Here is a 20,827-nt window from a genome sequence, read left to right on the forward strand (position 1 = left end):
CAGTATATTTCAATACACCTGGACATTAAAAACATAAAATCACCTATTTTTATTATCTTTCAATGGATAGTCAGTAATGGCTGTGCCAAAAAAAAAAAGAAAGAAAGAAAGAAAAAAGAAAGCTTTATTTGGGGAGTCTTAGATATTGCCACGCAGGGACACATATTTCAATAAAACCCAGGGAATGTTCCACAAGAAAGAGTCAGGGACCTAGAAAGCTGAATCTCGTGAGGTTGTCAAGCCAGCTGAGAGCAATTAGGATTTGCTGTCATGCAAAAAAGGACATGTTTCTTCTTCCATGGTAGATGGTCACAAGGTATTTAGGGAAAGGGGAGGGTATGAGAGGTATCTTGAATTTCGGGAACACTGTTTCCTTAGATGATCTGGAGGCCTCTGGGACCCAGTAAGTGCTCCAAGTGTACATTCCATTCAGACTGAGACACGGACCTTTTTCTGAGTGGCCTCCCCTTTCTATTTGGGGGAGCTCTCTCGGCAATGCTGATTCCACTTTGATGTGTATTTCCCATGTCATACCCTTTTGCATTCAAAGATATCCTTCCATCGTTTTATAGAGACCTGGTGTATCTTTTTAGAGATGATGAGAATCAGACACGATCACTATCCATTGCGTGGCTTCGGGCACTAAACACCAATATGGGGATACACACATTCCACATCTCTCTTTGCCATCGAGAAAGGCTGTGTATGGCACATGATGCCACAGGATCAGTGAGGTCCTCGGGTTCAGCCCTCCATCAACTTGGCTGTGGTCTTTGGTTTTGTTCTGTTCCGTGTGTGCTTTCTGACCCACATGATCTCTCCAGATAGGGCACCCCATCAAAGCTAAAACCCATCGAGTCTGTGTGAATCCTGTTCACACATCAAGTGGGGAAATCGATGACCTCCAAGTGGATCCATAACTGCCGGGATCGAGCCCTGATGGATCCAGGGAAACTCGAAGTGGGGATGGCGTCAGAAAACTGGATACAATAGCTTTAATTAAACATTATTTAGAGGTATAAAGAGTAATAAAATAAGGATAGCTCAGTAGGAAAATTCAGTGGAGAAAAGAGGTTGAATAACTTCATTTAGGTGGAAAGCCAATAAAATTTCAAGACAAGAAATTTGCATCACGTACATAGGCTGCAGGCGTCCTTACATTCTCCCAAAGGAGAGGAGACACTAAGGCCTCCCTGGTCAGATCTTAGAAGCCCAGACATAATTAATAGGCTTGACCAGCCTCCACACTCCAGATGGGACTTCAGCCAGAAGATGAGAGAAAGAACGACATGAGGAGACCAGTCTTTCCAGGAACTGATCCAATTCTTTATTTTCCAGGGTCTGCTTTTATACACAGAGATGTAATACAAAAGTCCCACGGGGTCAGCAGTCCTGACTTTTATTGAAATCAGGTGCTTCATACAGATGTATTCAAAGGTTTTAGGGGTGTTACACCATCTTCTGGCCAGGGGCCTGCTGACAATTTATGACCCTCTCCTTGTGACAGTGGTCAGTCAACCAGAACACTTATTTTTCCAGGAGTGATTAATCTTAAAACACACGCCACCTTCCAAAGGCACCAGATAAAGTTACATTCTTATAGGCTGAGGGTGCAGTGGGTTTTAATTAAGGAAAGAATTTGCTTAGCCTAAGGCCTAATGTGATTAATATCAAAGGTTAATACTTATTTATCCTATATGCTAGTTATTTTCATTAATGTGTATAAGGGCAGCAAATATGGGCCCAAATGATGAAAACCCTTCACCAATAGAATTTCTAATCAGCCCACTATACCACACTGATAATTTCCTAACTTCTCAAAAGAATCTGTTTTTAGAAGGTTTAAAGCATCTCGTGCCTCTCACACTTGGGATGATGTAAACAATCACATGTGGCCGGAAAAGCCGGTCAGGCAGGCTAGAGAATCTTCAGAGGAGTCTGTAGGTTGAAACACTCCTGTCACGCCCAGGAATTATTATTAACTGGAGCTCTAAGTTAACTCTTTTTCAGAGAGACATGGTGGGGGGTATCCCCCCATAAAGTCAGAGGTGTAGGTGACAGCACAAGGCAGTAAAGTAGGCAGACTCTGGTTTTGGGGGTAGATGCTCGAGAATTTCCAGGGGGACTCCTGAGGTGCAATCCTGCCTTTGCATATGTCGAGCCTCCTTCCTTATGCCCTTTGCCACTGGCGGAGCTCCTCACGTTGGCTCCCGGCATCTCCCCCTTTTTTATTTCTTAAAACAGCCAGATGCAGCTCAGTCGCGAGCTTCTGAATGCTCTGCCGAAGAATCCGAACAATACAAGGAAGAATGATTATGAGAAGCAGAATTAGAGCACCAACAGCAGCATAGCTGAAGAAATTAGACAGAATATTTTTTTCCAGAAACAAAGTTTGAGAAGGTATGAAAGAAGTCATTAGCTGCTCCAGCTGTGGTAAAATCTAGTCGAGAGTGTTCCAAGGTCTGTGCTTGATTATGAAGTTTCCCTAAGTCCAGGCCAATGTCAGAGCTGTTCCAAACACCTGAAATATGATTTTTAATTTTTTCCCATTCATAATCGGTCTCATTTACCTTCAAAGATGTCACACATATCCACCGGTAATCATCGTGGCATGACAGAGCCATTTTCATTTTAAAGCCTGTAACTCGGTCCCAATATGCATTTTTGCCTCCTCTAAGGGGCGTCTACTCTCATCTCCAACTTTATATCTCTAGCTTCCTGTGTTGCTAGAGTTAAAGAAACATTTTTAGACATGGTATCAACATATTGGGCACTATGCACTTGTTGAGTCAATGATATTGCTGTCACAATAACAGAAGTGATTGCGATTTTTAAAGCTGCTATTCCCAGGATAAGCAAGCCAACAAAATGCCATGATCACATTAAATCCTGCAGTTGTAATACAGCAAGACTATACAAGCTGGACATTGTAACACTACAAAGGAGCAAATATTATATTGAGGGTTAAAACAAGATGAAAGCATACATTGTTTACAAGTTACTATATTAGGTCTACCTCTTTCTTACTGACCGATTTGGCCCTGATCACTATGTCTGCATTGCAAAACGCCTATTGTGGGTGCACCAGGGAGCAGCCGCAGGCGTTGGCCCGGGGGAGCAGTGTCCCCAGCAGCAGGAGGCAGAATGCGAGCGTCAGGCTGTGGACTGCGGCGCCCTTCACGGGCAGAGGGGCGGGGTTCGCAGACTCAGGCTAGCCGCCGCTGCTTGGGCTCGGGGCGTTTCTCTGTTGCTGGTGGGGCCACACTGGTCTGGACGGCTCTCCGCGGGTGCACTTTCCTCTCCGGTCCTCACTTGCCGTACAAACTTCTTTACTCTAGGTCTCGGGGTGCATCAAGGAGGGTGCAGGGCGCGGCTGGCGGCGTGGAGGCGAAAGCTGGTTGGGGGGCAGGGCGAGCGAGTGAGCCTGCCACCAACCTAGCCTGTCTGGAATCTAAATTGGCGAATATGCACCCCGAGGAAAAATACAAGCATATCCTCTCCCACAAGTTAGCAACACATCTGGCTGGATATGAAATTTATACCTTGAACCAGGTGAATTTTGATGGTGAATTTTGTAAGAATTTTTGGCCTTATCAATCTTTTTATGTAAATTTAAGGCAATTACTTCAGTCAATGCAGCTGCTAAAGCATTTTCTTAATGTAAAGGGCCGGACAAGATGAAATGGGCTCTAATATGTCCCACAAGATATTTTTATCTCTGTGTTTAATCTCTTTCTGTAAATCAGATAACAAGGAGAAAACAGTAGTTTTATTTTCTGGAATATTAGCAGTCTCTATATGAGGAAACAACAATACAATATATCGGGAGTCAGTCAAAAGATTAAAGGTGTGGTCTCTTAAATGTTGAAAAGCCCAAATAACTGCTCATAACTCAGCCTTGACATTTTATTCCCTTGAATTAAAATATTTTCTTTCTTCTTTTCTTTCTTCTTTCCGGGGTCCAGCCCCAGTGGATCCAAGGAATTCAAAGTGAGGATGGCATCGGCGATCAGGATATGATAGAATTAAAGATATAAAGAGTGGTTAAATACAGATAGCTCAGTAGGAAAATTCAGTGGAGAAAATAGGCTGAATAATTTGGTTTACATGGAAAGCCAATAAAATTTCAAGACAAGAAATTTGTCTCACCTACGTAGGGCGCAGGCATCCTTCCATTCTCCCAAAGGAGAGGAGACACTAAGGCCTCCCCAGTCAGATCTTAGAAGCCCAGGCAAAATTAGTAGGCTTGACGAGCCTCCGCACTCCAGATGGGACTTCAGCCAGAAGGTGAGAGAAAGAACGACATGAGGAGACCAGTCTTTCCAGGAATTAATTCCATTCTTTATTTTCCAGGGCCCGTTTTTATACACAGAGATGTGTTGGGGGCCAGCGTGAGGCACTCTGCCCATGGCAAAGGTCATAAGGAAGGAGGCTTGACATACGCAAAGGCGGGATCGAGCCTCAGGAGTTCCCTCTGGAAATCCTTGAGCATCTACCCCCATAACCACAGCCTGCATGCTTTACTACTTTGTGCTCTCACCTACACCTCTGACTTTACAGGGGGCTCTCCCCCACCACCTCTTTTGGAGAAGGAGTTAACTTAGAGCTCCAGTTAATAAAAACTCCTGGGTGTGACAAGAGTATTTTAACCTTCAGACTCCTCTGAAGATTCTCTAGCCTGCCTGACAGGTTTGTCCGGCCACATGTGGTTGCTCACAGCCTCCCAACCGTGAGAGGCACGAGATGCTTTAAACCTTCTAAAAACAGGTTCCTTAGAAAAGTTAGAAAACCATTAGTATAAGTATAGTGGGCTGATTAGAAATTGTATTGGTGAAGGGCTTTTCATTTGTTGAACCAATGTTTTTTGCTGTCTCCACATCCCTTGCCCTTACACACATTAATGAATATATAGAAGAAATAAGTATTAACCTTTGATATTAATCACATTAGACCTTAGGCTAAGTAAATTCTTTCCTTAATTAAAACCCACTACACCCTCAGCCTATAGGAATGTAATTTTATCTGGTACCTTCAGAAGGTGGAGTCTTTTTTAAGAATAATCACCCCTGGAGAAATAAGTGTCCTGGTTGACTGACCGCTGTCGCAAGGAAAGGGTCATAAACTGTCAGCAGGTCCCCTGGCCAGAAGATGATGTAACACCCCTAAGACCTCTGTATACATTTGTATGAAGCACCTGACTTTGTTAAAAGTCAGGACTGCTGACCCCGCGTGACTTTTGCATAACATCTCAGTGTATAAAAGTAGACCATGGAAAATAAAGAATTGGGATCAGTTTCTGGAAATACTGGTCTCCCCATGTCGCTCTCTCTATCAAACTCTGGCTGGGTCTCCACCTGGAGCGTGGAACCCACCAAGCTTACTAATTTTGCCTGGGCTTCTAAGATCTGACCGGGGAGCCCTCAGTGTCTCCTCTGCTTTGGGAGAATGGAAGGACGCCTGCGGCCTACGTAACTGGTGCAAACTTCTTGTCTTGAAGTTTTATTGGTCTCCCGTGTAAACCAAGCTACTCAGCCTCTTTTCTCCACTGAACTTTCCTACTGAGCTATCCTCATTGTATTACTCTTTATATCTCTAATTAATATCTAATTGAAGCTATTGTATCCTGATCCTCGCAGACGCTGTCCCGGCTTCGAACTCCCTGGATCAGCCGGGGCTGGACCTCGGCAGGTGGCGCCTGAGACAGGTGATTCGAAGGTAGGTTCCCAACCCTATTCCCCCAGTGTTGAATTTTAGGGATGGCTAGGACCCCACTCAGGGTGCCGCAGACACCCCTGTAGGATAGACAGAGCGAGTAAGAGTGGGAAGTGTTGAAAGTGTTAAAGAGTTGAGTTAGAGAGAAAAAACGGTTTCAAGTTAAAAGGCCAACGAAAAGCCTGATCTTTTGAAAGCTAATAGCTTTATCTTCTATTATACTTAATTATCTGACATGGGTAACACTGAATCAAATGAAAGACACCTCTTTATAGGAGTAATTTTGCACTTATTAAGTAAAAGAGGAATCAAAGTTTAAAAATCTACCATTCAATCATTTTTTTCATTTGTACAAGAGCACTGTCCCTGGTTTCCAGATGAAGGCACTGTCAACTTAGATGTCTGGGAGAAAGTAGGACAACAACTAAAAACTTACCATGCCGAACATGGCTCAGAAAAGGTGCCTAGTGACGCTTTTTCCTTATGGAATATCATTAGAGATGTCTTAGACCCTGTCCCAGTTTCAGAAAAAGTACATTTTAAAGGGGATAGTGAAGAAAATGCTGTGGCTAAACCTGCCCCTGAATCTAAAAGAGTAACTTTTAAAGAGGAAAATGAGGATGAAACTGTAGTTAAACCTGAGGAAAATGAGAAAAATGAAGACCTGCCTGACTATGGGCAATTAAGAAAGATGTTAGCAGCTATGATTACTCAGGAACAACTTAAAGATAAGGATGAGAAACAAGATCAGCTTCCCCCAAAAGAAAAAGAGAATTTAGATGAGATAACAGCTAAATATCGCTCTGATGAAAATTGGCATCTCTTAAACAAAGATGCCCCTAAAAGCCTAAGAGAAACTTCCCCTGTCAGGCCATCAGCTCCAAAGAGCTTAAGGGAAACGTCTCCTATCAGGCCATATGCCCCTAGCAATTTCCAAGAGACCTTCCCAGTTGATCCATATATAACCTCTGGATACCAAACAGTTCAAAGAGCTCCAGAGTACAGAGCAGAGGATATGGAACCTATGCCACTGCTACCACCTCCCATATCAAGCCGTACAGGTCCTATTAAACCCACAATATTGCCGCCACCTCCTTATCAAAGTGAGAAATTTCCAATATCGATCCCATGGAGACGGGCCTTTTCTGTGCCTGGTGAGAAATTCCAACTTCAGGCTTGTTTCCCTTTAATTTTTGACAATGATGAAAGGGAACAAAAGGCTATCAACTGGGAGCCTGTTTCTTTTCAATTAGCAAAAGAACTTAAAAATGCATGTATTTCATATGGGCCTAAAGCCCCATATATGATGCAGCTAGTCAAAAATTTAGCAGGCCAATGGTTAACACCTCGAGAGTGGAAAACAATTGCTAGGGCTTGCCTGTCCAGAGGACATTTCATACTTTGGAAATCTGAATATGATGATCTTGCTCATATATATGCTTTTTCTAACCAAAATGGAGACCTTAAACATATCACTGAACCTATATTACTTGGACAGGCCGACTACCCCTCATATGGCGAACAGATGAAATTAGATAGGACTGCTATACAACAGGTGGCTGATTGTGCCTTTACTGCCTGGCGTTCATTGCCTGCTGGTAAGGCATCAGGTGCCGCTCTATCTGATATTAAACAAAAGTCAGAAGAGCCATTTGAAGACTTTGTCTCACAACTCTCAGAAGCTGTCCAGAGAATAATTTCTGATTCTGAGGCAGCTAAATTATTAACAAAACACTTGCCCTTTGAAAATGCTAATTCCACCTGCCAGGCTATATTGCGCCCTGTTAGAAGAACTGGATCTTTAACTGATTATATGAAACAGTGTGCAGATGTAGGACCGTCAATGCTACAGGGTGTTGCTATAGCTGCAGCAATAAAAGGGAATTCTTATCAGCAGGCAATCCAATCTTTTTTTACTAACAAGAATAAGCCATCACAAGGTGATCCCAATAACCAAGGCAGGAATGCATTCCCTAGAACTTGTTTTTCCTGTGGCCAGGAGGGACACACTTCTCTTTATTGCCCTCAAAGAACACCCGGTTCTTATCTGCCTAATCCGGCCCAACCAGCTGTGTCTGCTCTGCAAGACCCTGCTGCGCCCGCCCCCCCCCCCCCCCACACACACACACCCATCAATACTAGGTCCTTTTGCCCTCGCTGTCAGAAAGGATATCATTGGGCAAGGGACTGTAGGTCATGATTCCATAAAAATGGAGCCTTTTTAGGCCCTGGCCAGAACTCAGGAAACGGGTTGAGGGCCCAGCCCCAGGCCCTGACAATGATTGGGGCAGCCTCACTGAACCCATTCATTCCCTTCGTCCCATTGTAGAGCTCCTTAGAGCAACCCCAGGCAGTGCAGGACTGGACCTCAGTTCCACCACCTCAACAATATTAACTCCAGATAGCCCCACTGTAAAAATTCCTACAGGGATTAAAGGGCCATTACCAACTGGCCTGGTAGGAATTATACTAGGCAGAGGTTCCCTAGCTATGCAAGGTCTTACAATTATTCCTGGAGTAATTGATTCAGATTATACAGGAGAAATTCAAATAATGATTTCACCCCTGACTAAAACTTTCCAAATACATCAGGGACAGAGAATAGCCCAACTTTTACTTTTGCCTTATCATACTGCAATTGGGCAAACAGCCACCCAAAATGAAAGATGGGACACGGGATTTGGGTCCAGTGACATGGCTTTTTGGGTAACAGAAATTACTAAAAAGCGTCCCATGAAATCTATTCTTGTCAGTGGCGAGTCTATTGAAGGGCTATTAGACACAGGAGCAGATGTTTCCTGTATTTCTGGGAAAGACTGGCCCAATTCCTGGCCCACACATACTACTGCAAATAACAGTGGGCATCGGGAGAGCTCCTGAAGTAGCTCGAAGTGCAAAAATTTTAGACTGGCAATTTGGGGATACCCGTGGAACATTCCAACCATATGTGATTCCTTCGCTGCCCTTCTCGCTGTGGGGAAGGGATATACTGTCTCAAATGGGCATGTTACTTTTTAGCCCTGATGATAAAGTAACTGCTCAAATGTTACCAATGGGCTTTGACCCTTCAAAAGGATTAGGTAAACAGCAGACAGGAATAATTGAGCCAATCTGCCCGGCTCCTCAAAAATTCCGTACTGGATTGGGGTATCCAAATTTTTGATGGAGGCCATTGTTTTTGCTGCCGACCCCATTACGTGGAAATCTCAGGAGCCAGTGTGGGTAGAACAATGGCCTCTGACTAAAGAAAAACTTCTGGTAGCTAAAACATTAATTTTTGAACAACTAGAATTGGGACATATTGAGCCCTCCAATAGCCCCTGGAATACTCCTATTTTTGTTGTTAAGAAAAAGTCTGGTAAATGGAGACTTTTATAAGATTTAAGAGCTATTAATGCCACGTGGAGGACATGGGGGCCCTACAACCTGGGGTCCCTTCCCCAGTAGCCATTCCAGAGGGACACAATGTAATTGTAATTGATTTACAAGATTCTTTTTTCACCATTCCCTTAAATACTGAGAATAAAAAGCGATTTGCCTTTAGTCTTCCATCAGAAAATCTTAAACACCCTTATCTATGGTTTCAATGGAAGGTTTTGCCTCAAGGAATGAAAAATAGCCCCATCCTATGTCAAAAGTTTGTTAATGCTGCTTTAGAAGATGTTAGAAGTAAATATGAACAAGTCTATATGATCCATTATATGGATGACATCTTAATTGCCCACTCTGATAGGGCTCATTTACAAACTGTCCTCCAGGATTTGACCCAGGCATAAACAGACAGAGGCTTAAAAATTACCCCAGAGAAAATTCAAGTCAATCTGCCCATAACCTACTTAGGATGGGTTATCAATTCAGAAACTGTAACTCATGTCCCATTAAAATTGAGAAAAGATCACCTTGTTACTTTAAATGATTATCAAAAACTTTTAGGAGATATTAATTGGATCAGACCTTATTTAAAATTAACCACTGCTGAATTAAAGCCTCTTTTTAATATTTTACGCGGGGATCCTGACCCAACTTCTAAAAGACAATTAACTGCTGAGGCTCAGGAAGCTTTAGACAAAGTAGAAGCAGCCCTATCTGATAGCTATGTAAAACGAGTTAATTTACAGACAAACTGGCAACTCCTCTGCTTAGCTACTCCAACTGTGCCTATGGGAGTTTTATGGCAAAACGGCCCCCTAGAATGGGTCCATCTCCCCGCCCAAGCTCAAAAAGTAGTGGCTTCTTATCCAGGACTGATAGCTATGTTGATATTAAAAGGGAGAAAACGGAGCATTGAATTGTTCAGTAAAGAACCAGCAGAAATTGTAATTCCATATAATAAAGAACAACTTGATGCCCTTCTAATGTTTAATGAGGACTGGCAGATTGCCATAGGAAATTATTGTAGTCAAATTCTGCATCATTTACCTTCGCATGTTTTGCTGAATTTTATATCCAGACATCCAGTTATTTTTCCTGTCAGATGTAAACAATCTCCTATTCCAAATTCTCAGATAGTTTTTACTGACGGGTCAGCAAATGGTAAAGCCTCCATAGTCACTGAAAATCACCAAAAGGTTTTAGAAACACGGGAAACTTCAGCTCAAAGACCTGAAATAACAGCAGTCATAGAGCCTTTTGCTATGTTTGCAGATGAAGAATTTAACCTTTATTCTGATTCTCAGTATATTGTCAGGTTGTTTCCACACATTTAAACTGTGGTTTTGCCTGAAAATAAAACTACCATATTTAATTTGTTAAGTAATTCACAGCAACAAATTTGGAAAAGAAATAAAATATTTTTCATTGGACACATTCAGGCTCATTCTGGATTGCCCGGCCCTTTAAATGCCTTTAATGACTTGGCTGACTTGTTAATCAGAAATACAGTGGCTACGGTGATTAAGGAAGCCAGAGCCTCTCACTTACTTCATCATCAAAATGCTACTGCTTTAAGATATCAATTCCAAATTCCCAGAGAAACTGCTAGGGAGATTGTGTGCTCTTGCTTACACTGCCCCACTGTTTATAATAGTCTACCTATGGGAGTTAACCTTTGCAGTCTCAAACCTAACATACTCTGGCAAATGGACGTAACTCATATCTCTTCATTTGGAAAACTTTCCTTTGTTCAAGTAACTGTAGATACCTTTTCTCATGTCATTATTGCAACTGCTCATACCGGAGAGGCAGTTAAAGATGTTATACAACATATCTTTACTTGTTTTTCATATCTAGGTCTGCCAAAGGCTTTGAAAACTGATAATGCCCCTGCTTATACTTCTAAGTCTTTTCAGGAATTTTGTTTACAGTTTCAAATTAAACACAATACAGGCATCCCTTATAATCCCCAGGGACAAGCCATTGTGGAAAGAGCACATCAAATATTAAAGGTTCAAATTCAAAAATTAAAAGAAGGGAAGTTTAAGTATAGCTCTCCCCATCAAATCTTGCAACATGCTCTTTTTGTAATAAATATTGTATTTTTTTTTTCAAATCAAGAGTTTTTATTGTCTCTTTAAAATATCACAACCAGGTCCATAGAAACATCTGCTATCTTGTTGTTTCTGCAGCAGGATCACTGAGATCTTATTCATCAGCCTGTTGAACTGTTCCTTTTTCAGAAACATAGATACCATCCAAAAATTTTATGATATCCTTGTTTTTAACTGTGGTGGCTTGCTGAATCAAAGCAGCTGAATTTGACACAAGTTCAATGTCATTTCCTTCAAGAATCAACTCATTTTTCTGGGCTTGAGATACTGAACAGGCAACCCCTGGCCTTATTCAAACACTGTGTATGTATTTTTCACCCCAAAAATTTCGGATTTCCACAAGAGAACCATTCTCCTGAATAACAACGTTGATGGGGAAGTGGGCATACACCGACCTCATCTTGTAACGGAAGCCCAGTGTAACACCCTTGATCATGTTCTGTACGTGACTACAGATTGTGCAAACAGTGGCCAGTTCCTTTCTGTTTCCCCACCATTTGTCAACACGGAGCCTCTTCTTTTTCTTTCCAAGGAGACTGAGTTCTACATTGATGTGATTGAAGTCCCTCCGCAGGGTGCCTCTGGGGCCCTTCACAATAACTGTCCGTCCCTTCAAGTTAGGGTTAGGGTTAGGGTTGCTGAGAATGGTCTTCATTCTCGCAGTAGATGCAGCAAAGAGAGCTGTAATAAATATTTTAAATGCCGATTCGGCCAGAACTACTGCAATGCTTTGCCATTGGTGCCCGGAGCAATTGAATGCAAAGCCATTAGTTAAATGGAAGGACCTCCTCTCCAGACAATGGAAAGGTCCCGATCCGTTGTTAACCAGCGGTCGAGGATATGCTTGTGTTTTCCCACAGGACACAGACTCTCCAATTTGGGCTCCATACAGATTGATTCGTCATGTCTCAGCCCCTCGGATACCGGACTACACGGCTGCTGCAACCCCGCAAGAGGAAGGGGCCTCCTCTGCCTCCGCTTCCCCAGCCAGCATGGGAGACGCTGCCGACATCAAGACAATTGACTTCAGGAACCTTGGATGAGCAAGGAACAGATCCACCCACCAAACAGATGTCTCAGCTTCACATATGGGACACTACTCCCCCTGATTCCCTGCGCTGCAGAAACATCCCAGGCCGCCAAGCTCAGGTGACCCGGAATGCCCCCATACCCACTTGTGAACAAATAAAAACACTCTATCACCAAGCACGAGGAATGACTTCCTTGCAGGGATCTCCAAATTCTCCTGAGAAAGTTTTTATTGCCATGCTTGCCTTGCTTTCCTGCCAGGTAAGCGCCTCTCCTATTTCAGGTAAGTATTGGGCATATCTCCCAGATCCTCCAACTTTCCAGGTTGTTTCCTGGAATAATGAGCCTATACGGGTCAACACAGACCAACCTCAGCTTTTGGGAGGATTCTATACTTCTTACACTAAAGATAAATATCCTATTAATTTTAATCATACTTTCTGGGGATTAATAGACGATCTTCCTGTTTGCTTTAACTTCCCCAGTAATCCAAAGAGTTTTATAACACCCACTAAAGAAGGGTGCATCGGGGCCTCTACAGAAATAATTATAACATATTCCTCAAAAATAGATTCCCAGTCTTTACATCATTGGGTAGTTTGGGTATTAGTGGCCCGCTTGCCTGGGATCCGTGACCCTGCGCTTTACACCCCCTTCCGGTTATCCAAAGTGTTATAAGGTTGCTCCTTCAGATGAAGTGTGGAAGACCATAGATGGCCGTACTGGGTATCCGACTTGGACAACTTGTACTTATAGTTCAAGGATTGATTATAGGATACCAGGCGGTGGGAATTATACTATTCAGGACTGGAGTAACCCGAATCCGGGTGAGGATCCATTGATCAAGATAACATTTAAAGGCAGATTTGAGAATTGGAATAGGATTCCTCTTCCTTGGCCTACGCAAGCCACTAGATGGCATATTAACCAATTTGTTCCTCCTATGCTGTCTTATACAACTAAAAGCAAAACCTATTGGCAACCTGAGATTTGGAGAGCCCTTGCTGCTACTGCCCCCGTTTCTTCATCTCGCCCAGATAACAATTCCACTTATTCTGTTTTAGTTTGTTTACCCTCGCCTTATGTTTTCCTTTTTACTAATGACTCCAACAAACTTAATGTACGCATAAATTATTCAGGTGGACCTAACGTGGTAACTTGTGAACAATGTATGTTTTCATCCTGTTTGACCCCTCAATATAATATTTGCTCTTTTGTGGTGTTGCAACGCCCACCCTATCTCATTATACCTGTGACCGTGACCTCCCACTGGTATGACAATTACGGTCTCGCTGTGCTACAACAACTACAGGATTTAATGTGATCACGGTGGTTTGTGGGCTTACTTATTTTAGGAATATCAGCTTTAATAGCAGCAATTAGTTCTGTTACTGCAGCAGCAATATCATTGACTCAACAAGTGCATACTGCCCAATATGTTGATACCATGTCTAAAAATGTTTCTTTAACTCTAGCAACTCAGGAAGCTATAGATAGGAAATTAGAGATGAGAGTAGACGCCTTAGAAGAGGCAATTATGCATATTGGGGCTGAGTTACAGGCTTTAAAGGTGAAGATGGCTTTGATATGCCAAGCGGATTACAAGTGGATATGCGTGACATCTTTGACGGTAAATGAGACAGATTATGAGTGGGAAAAGATTAAAAATCATATCTCAGGTGTTTGGAATAGTTCTGATATTGGCCTGGACTTAGGGAAAATTCATAATCAAATACAGACCTTGGAACACTCTCGAATGGATTTTACCGTCACCGGTGGTGACTTTTTTCACACTTTCTCTAACTTTATTCCTGGAAAAAATATTCTGTCTAATATCCCTAGTTATGCTGTCATTGGTGCTCTAATCCTACTTCTCATAATTATTCTTCCTTGTATTGTCCGGATTCTTCAGCAGAGCATTTGGAAGCTCGCGACTGAGCTGCATCTGGCTGCTTTAAGAAATAAAAAGGGGGAGATGTTGGAGGCCAGCGTGAGGCACTCCGCCCATGGCAAAGGTCATGAGGAAGGAGGCTCAACGTATGCAAAAGCAGGATCAAGACTCAGGAGTCCCCCTGGAAATCCTCGAGCATCTACCCCCATAAGCAGAGCCTGCCTGCTTTACTACTTTGTGCTCTCACCTACACCTCTGACTTTACGGGGGGCTGTCCCCCACCACCTCTTTCGGAGAAGGAGTTAACTTAGAGCTCCAGTTAATAAAAACTCCTGGGCGTGACAAGAGTGTTTTAACTTTCAGACTCCTCTGAAGGTTCTCTAGCCTGCCTGACAGGTTTGTCCAGACACATGTGATTGCTCACAGCCTCCCAACCATGAGAGGCACGAGATGCTTTAAACCTTCTAAAAACAGGTTCCTTAGAAAAGTTAGAAAACCATTAGTATAAGTATAGTAGGCTGATTAGAAATTTTATTGGTGAAGGGTTTTTCATTTGTTGAACCAATGTTTTTTGCTAAGTCTCCACATCCCCTGCCCTTATACACATTAATGAATATATAGAAGAAATAAGTATTAACCTTTGATGTTAATCACATTAGACCTTAGGCTAAGTAAATTCTTTCCTTAATTAAAACCCACTACACCCTCAGCCCATAGGAATGTAACTTTATCTGGTACCTTCAGAAGGTGGAGTCTTTTTTAAGAATAATCACCCCTGGAGAAATAAGTGTCCTGGTTGACTGACCGCTGTCACAAGGAGAGGGTCATAATTGTCAGCAGGCCCCCTGGCCAGAAGATGATATGACACCCCTAAGACCTCTGTATACATTTGTATGAAGCACCTGAATTTGATAAAAGTCAGGAAGCTGACCCCACATGACTTTTGCATAACATCTCAGTGTATAAAAGTAGACCATGGAAAATAAAGAATTGGGATCAGTTTCTGGAAATACTGGTCTCCCCATGTCGCTCTCTCTATCAAACTCTGGCTGAGTCTCCATCTGGAGCACGGAACCCACCAAGCCTACTAATTTTTCCTGGGCTTCTAAGATCTTACTGGGGGGGGGGGCCTCAGTGTCTCCTCTCCTTCAGGAGAATGGAAGGATGCCTGCGGCCTACGTAAGTGGTGCAAACTTCTTGTCTTGAAGTGTTATTGGTCTCCCGCATAAACCAAGCTACTCAGCCTCTTTTCTCCACTGAATTTTCCTACTGAGCTACCCTCATTCTATTACTCCTTATATCTCTAATTAATATCTAATTGCAGCTATTGTATCCTGATCCTCGCAGACGCCGTCCCCACTTCAAACTCCCTGGATCAGCTGGGCTGGACCTCGGCAGAGATGTAATACAAAAGTCCCATGGGGTCAGAAATCCTGACTTTTATCAAAATCAGGTGCTTCATACAGATGTATTCAAAGGTCTTAGGGGTGTTACATCATCTTCTGGCCAGGAGACCTGCTGACAATTTATGACCCTCTCCTTGTGACAGCAGTCAGTCAACCTGAACACTTATTTTTCCAGGAGTGATTATTCTTAAAACAGATGGCACCTTCCAAAGGAACCAGATAAGGTTACATTCTTATAGGGTGAGGGTGCAGTGGGTTTTAATTAAGGAAAGAATTTGCTTAGCCTACGGTCTAATGTGATTAATATCAAAGGATAATAATTACTTCTATATATTCATTAATGTGTATAAGGGCAGGGGATGTGGAGACTTAGCAGTAAACGTTGGCCCAACAAATGACAAACCCTTCACCAATATGACTTCTAATCAACCCACTATACCACACTAATAATTTCCTAACTTCTCAAAAGAATCTGCTTTTACAAGGTTTAAAGTATCTCGTGCCTCTCACAGTTGGGAGGCTGTGAACAATCACATGTGGCCGGACAAACCTGTCAGGCAGGCTAAAGAAGCTTCGGTGGAGTCTGTAGGTTGAAACACTCCTGTCACGCCCAGGAATTATTATTAACTGGAGCTCTAAGTTAACTCTTTTTCAGAGAGAGGTGGGGGGGATAGCCCCCCGTAAAGTCAGAGGTGTAGGTGAGAGCACAAGACAGTAAAGAATGCAGACTCTGGTTTTGGGGGCAGATGCTCGAGAATTTCCAGAGGGACTCCTGAGGCTTGATCCCACCTTTGCGTATGTTGAGCCTCCTTCCTCATGACCTTTGCCACGGGCCGAGTTCTTCACGCTGGCTGCCGGCACATAACAACCACCGTTCTGCGTTCAGGAGGATCCTTTTGTGTTTTCTGGGTGCACTATTTGCTGTCCATGATCTCAAGTGCCTTTCGGGCATGGCTGATGGAGATGGACACCAAGCAGCCGGGCAGCCATCTGGCATCTCGGCCTACAGCGCTTTCACGAGTGACATCTCAGATCCGGGGCTGAGACTGCCATCCCTCCCTGGGCCCCCCTCGGTGGCCAGGGGTGGGGGTGGGGTGGGGGTGGGGTGGGGTAGGGGAGTGTGAGGTTAGGGAGACGGGAATGCGGGACTGGGCTAGGGGTCGGGGGCGCACAAGGCGAAGGGACCGTCATGGTCCCCCTGAGAAGTGAAGGCAGGTTCTGTCCCCTGAGAACTTCCTGCTTTAAGGCGTGTGAGAGGAGCAGGTTTCTCTCCAATCCATGGCCATGCATCATTTTCTCCCTGTTCAAAAACACAAGCAAGAACGTGTTTGCTTATCTCGGCTTGTTTTCTGGCCGAGGCCAAAGACCTCTTCCAGCATGTCCAAAAGATCTGACAGGATGGGAGGGTGCAGGTCAATCCATGTGCCAAGAGATCCAGAGTACCTGTCACAGCTGTGACTCGGGCTTTTTTTCAGAAACAGGCCCATTTGGATGATTCCCTGGACAGGAGTCACCCCAGAAATTTCCTTGAAGGGATCGAGTTGCAGGAGTCAGGGGCATGGCCCCACCACCACCACTGCTGCCGCCGCCAAAGGGCCTCCTCAGCCCGTCAGGCCAGCAGGCCCTGCAGGCAGGGGCTATTGTCTGCAGAACCCACCCTCACCCCCAACTTCCCCCACCCTACCCCTGCAGGGCCTCATCAGATAGCTTCATTCAAATGCAGAAAGCTTTCCAGTCAAGTCAGAGCCTTTGACTGCGCCTCAAACTTCTCTCTATTAAATGGTGATTAGCCCCACCCACCCATTCCATTTCTCCACCTTGAGACGGCCCCTTCGGCACGGCACAGAGGAAGAGGGCTGGGGGGTGGGGAGGGAGGCTGAGGGACAGATTCGCCTCATGTCAGGCCAAAGGAGTCTCCTCCTTTTTGTAACCCAGGAAACCTCACTCATGCACATGAGGATCACAGACGTGCATCGAAGCAGCCACCATCCCTTGACATCTTCCCCTCTGTGGGAGGAGGTTTTCATTCCTGCCTGCCTTTAGAGAGACAGAAAAGAAGGGAGGGGCAGAGTGTTCCTCTGGCGCTGGCCGGCTCTTAAGTCACTTGAATCCAAAACACTCCACAGGGCATGGAGGTTCATGTGCAGTGGGGTGAGTTGGGGTGGGGTGGGGACAGAGGCCTACTCCCGACCCCAGCAGTTTTCCCTCCTCTGACACTTTTCTGGAAACCATGAAAAGCTGAGCTGGTGACTGTGTCTGTGAGTGCATGCATTGATGCGTGTACGTGAGAGACGGTGCATGTGCATGTGAGTGTGCATGTGCATGGACGTGAGAGAAAATTAAAAAAAGAAATAAAGGAATAAAAATCCGGAAGGAAGGAAGGAGGGAGGGAAGGAGGAGGGAGGGACGAAATAGGTTAGTTCGTAGGGGCCTCCGTGTCATGGCAAGAGTTTCTGAGCACAGATCCTCCGTTCAGGGAAACAGTGATCGTTTCTCTTCTCAGGAGGCCGTGATGTCAATGGACGGGTGTGGGAAAGCAGGCCTGGGGTGCAAGCCATCAGGTTTTATTTTTCCTCAGAGGCGCTTGTAGGCAAACCAAGGAAACACACAGGTTCATCCCTGGAGTGGATTCGAGAAACCAGTCGGCAGAGGGAGAGGCAGTCTAGGAGGTTGATTTCTAGACGTCAGGGTCGGGCCCTGGAGCGGGTTGCCATGTCCTTCTCCAGGAGGCCTTCCTGGCCCGGGGATGGAACCCGGGTCTCCTGCATCGCAGGCAGACTCTTGACCGTGTGAGCCACCAGGGAAGCTCCGTCAGAAACGTTCACCAAGTCCTCTAGCTTCCATCCGCAGGGCTTCAGGCACAGGGCCTTTTGGGTGCTCCATCAGAAGAGCAAGAGAACATGGGACGTGGTCCCTCCCCCCCCCCCCCCCCCCCGAGAGAGGGTTGTTGTCCCCAGATAGCGGAGGCAGCTCGGAACACTTCAGGCTCCAGTTCCCCCCTCTCGGGTGAAGAACCACACGCAAAGAAACACACACACACACACACACACGTATAGGACACGACTCTCCTATCCGGAAGTGTGTACCCCCGTTTCACGGAAACATCCTCTGGGCCCCAAAGGAACGTGTGGCAATCACTCTCGCCAAGGAGATAAGAATCCTCCACAGAGAGTTTCTGAAGTCTGGAAGGACCAGGTCGAGAGAAAAAGAGAAACGATTCCCTTCTGCTGACAGGGGTGCTGTATGAAGTGACCAAGGGGATGTCCATCTTTCCAAATTCCCATTTTAAACACCGTGTCCTTTTCTGTCCTTTGTTTTCTCTTTGTATCTGGAAAGCAACAGATGGAATGGTAGGTTCTTTCATTATTTTCTTTCTTTCTTTTTCCTGCCTGCCTGCCTGTCCGCCCGCCCGTCCCTCCATCTGTCTTCTCTCTGTCTCTCTCGCTTTTCACTCAGGTTAGGGAATTAAAAAAAAAAATGAGGAATCTGTATTTTGGCAGGTCAGGAAGCAACAGCTAAAACTAGACATGGAACCCAACAGGCTGGTTCCAAATAAGAGAAAGGAGTCCATCAAGGCTGTCTATCATCACCCTGCTTATTGAACATACACGCTCAGTACACATCATGAGAAGTGCTGGGCTGGATGAAGCACAAGCTGGAATGAAGATGGCCGGGAGACATATCAATCCCCTCAGATATGCACACGACAGCACCCTCACGGCAGAAATGAAGCCTAGGGTGGATTTCCAAAGTCGTGTTCGTTTCAGGTGTTCAGAGTCTTTTCCCTTAGAGGTTCATGCAACGTCATACGTCTACTTTCCTGTGCTGGCATAGTATATAGTAGGTTCTTATGGATTCTTTTGATGTACAGTTTATGTGTTCATGTTCAACCCCACCTCCTAAGTGGACTGTCCTGCCCTTCCCTACCCCCATCCTCTTTTCCTCAAGAAGTCAGGCATCCACTTCAGCATCCTATTCCTCAGTTCATCCAACCCCATGGAAAAAGTTATTCCCTCCAGTTTCTCCATTGGTTCTCTACACCTCGTGCTGGGAGCCAGCATGAGGAGCTCCCCCCGTGGCAAAGGTCATGAGGAAGGAAGCTCAGCATACACAAAGGCAGGATTTAGCCTCAGGAATCCCCCTGTGCGGGGAGCCGGTGAGGCATTCCACTCGTGACAAAGGTCATGAGGAAGGAGGCTCAGCATACGCAAAGGCGGGATCGAGCCTCAGGAGTCCCCCCGGATATTCTCGAGCATTTTCCCCCAAAAAACCAGAGTCTGCCTACTTTATTGCTTTGTGCTCTCACCTCTGACTTTACTGGGGGCTGTCCCCTACCACCATCTCTCTCTCTGTCAAAGAGTTAACTTACAGCTCCAATTAATAAAGTTCCTGGGCAATTAGGAGTGTTTAAATCCAAACCCCTCTGATGGCTCTCTAACTCGCCTGACAAGTTTACCCGGACTCCTGCAGCTATGCATACGATTGTTTACAGTCTCCCAGCCTCGAGAGGCATGGGAAGCTTAAGATATTCAAATAGCTTAGAGCCTCTCAGAGAGTTAAAAACTGTCAGAATAAACTAGTAAAGGATTTCATTGGTGAGTCAATGCATGTTGCCAAGTTTTCACATCCCCTGAATTGTATCCTTGAATATGTATCAATTAATAGTGGGTATGTAGAAAAAATAAGTAGTGGCCTTGGTGTTAGTAACTTTAGACCCTTAAGGTAATAAATTCTTTCTTTGTTGTAAACCCATTACACATCCGCCCTATAGGAATGCAATTTTATCTTTGGAAGATGGTGCCAAACCTTGAAATAATTACTCTTAGAGAAAGTAAGTCTTTGTTGATAAGTCCTTGTCAAGAGTCATAAAATGTTAGTAGGCCTTCTGGCCAGAAGATGATGTAAATCACCTAAACCATTTGTATACGATACATTTGCAGGAAAGAAACCTTGGTTTTTGATAAGAACCAAAGACTGCTGACTTTGCATCCCCTATTATCCTCTATGTGTAACTTAGGGTATAAAAGCCCCTGTTAAAAATAAAGCTATGGGCCTTGCTCACCAACGCTTGGTCTCCCCATGTCATTCTTTCTTTTAACTTCCAGCTGAGTCTCCATCTGGAGCGCGGAACCCACCACGCTGACTAATCATGCCTGGGCTTCTAAGACCCACTCGAGAAGGTGTCTAGGGTGAGACACCTTCCGCTATTCGAGAGGGCGCCTGCGGCCTACGTCAGTGGTGCAAACTTCTTGTCTTGAAGTTTTATTGGTCTCCCGCGTAAACCAAGCTACTCAGCTTCTTTT

The 20,827-nt window shown here is 44.6% G+C and overlaps 1 protein-coding gene and 1 pseudogene across 1 annotated transcript; one reads left to right on the top strand and one right to left on the bottom strand.

Annotated features, from left to right (window-relative positions):
- Positions 1-11,258: 11,258 nt before the first annotated feature.
- On the bottom strand, positions 11,259-11,853 carry LOC113889192 (annotated as a pseudogene).
- Positions 11,854-12,101: 248 nt separating this feature from the next.
- Positions 12,102-14,193, top strand: LOC113889193 (the record flags this gene model as incomplete). Its single annotated transcript, XM_027535984.1, is given in 2 exon segments — positions 12,102-12,868; positions 12,870-14,193. Coding segments are annotated over 2 exon segments (2,091 nt in total), but the record flags the coding sequence as incomplete, so codon positions are not given.
- Between the last annotated feature and the right edge of the window lie 6,634 nt (positions 14,194-20,827).

Source organism: Bos indicus x Bos taurus, unplaced genomic scaffold (genome assembly GCF_003369695.1).
Source record: "Bos indicus x Bos taurus breed Angus x Brahman F1 hybrid unplaced genomic scaffold, Bos_hybrid_MaternalHap_v2.0 tig00004301_arrow_arrow_obj, whole genome shotgun sequence".
NCBI classification, from domain to species: Eukaryota; Metazoa; Chordata; class Mammalia; order Artiodactyla; family Bovidae; genus Bos; species Bos indicus x Bos taurus.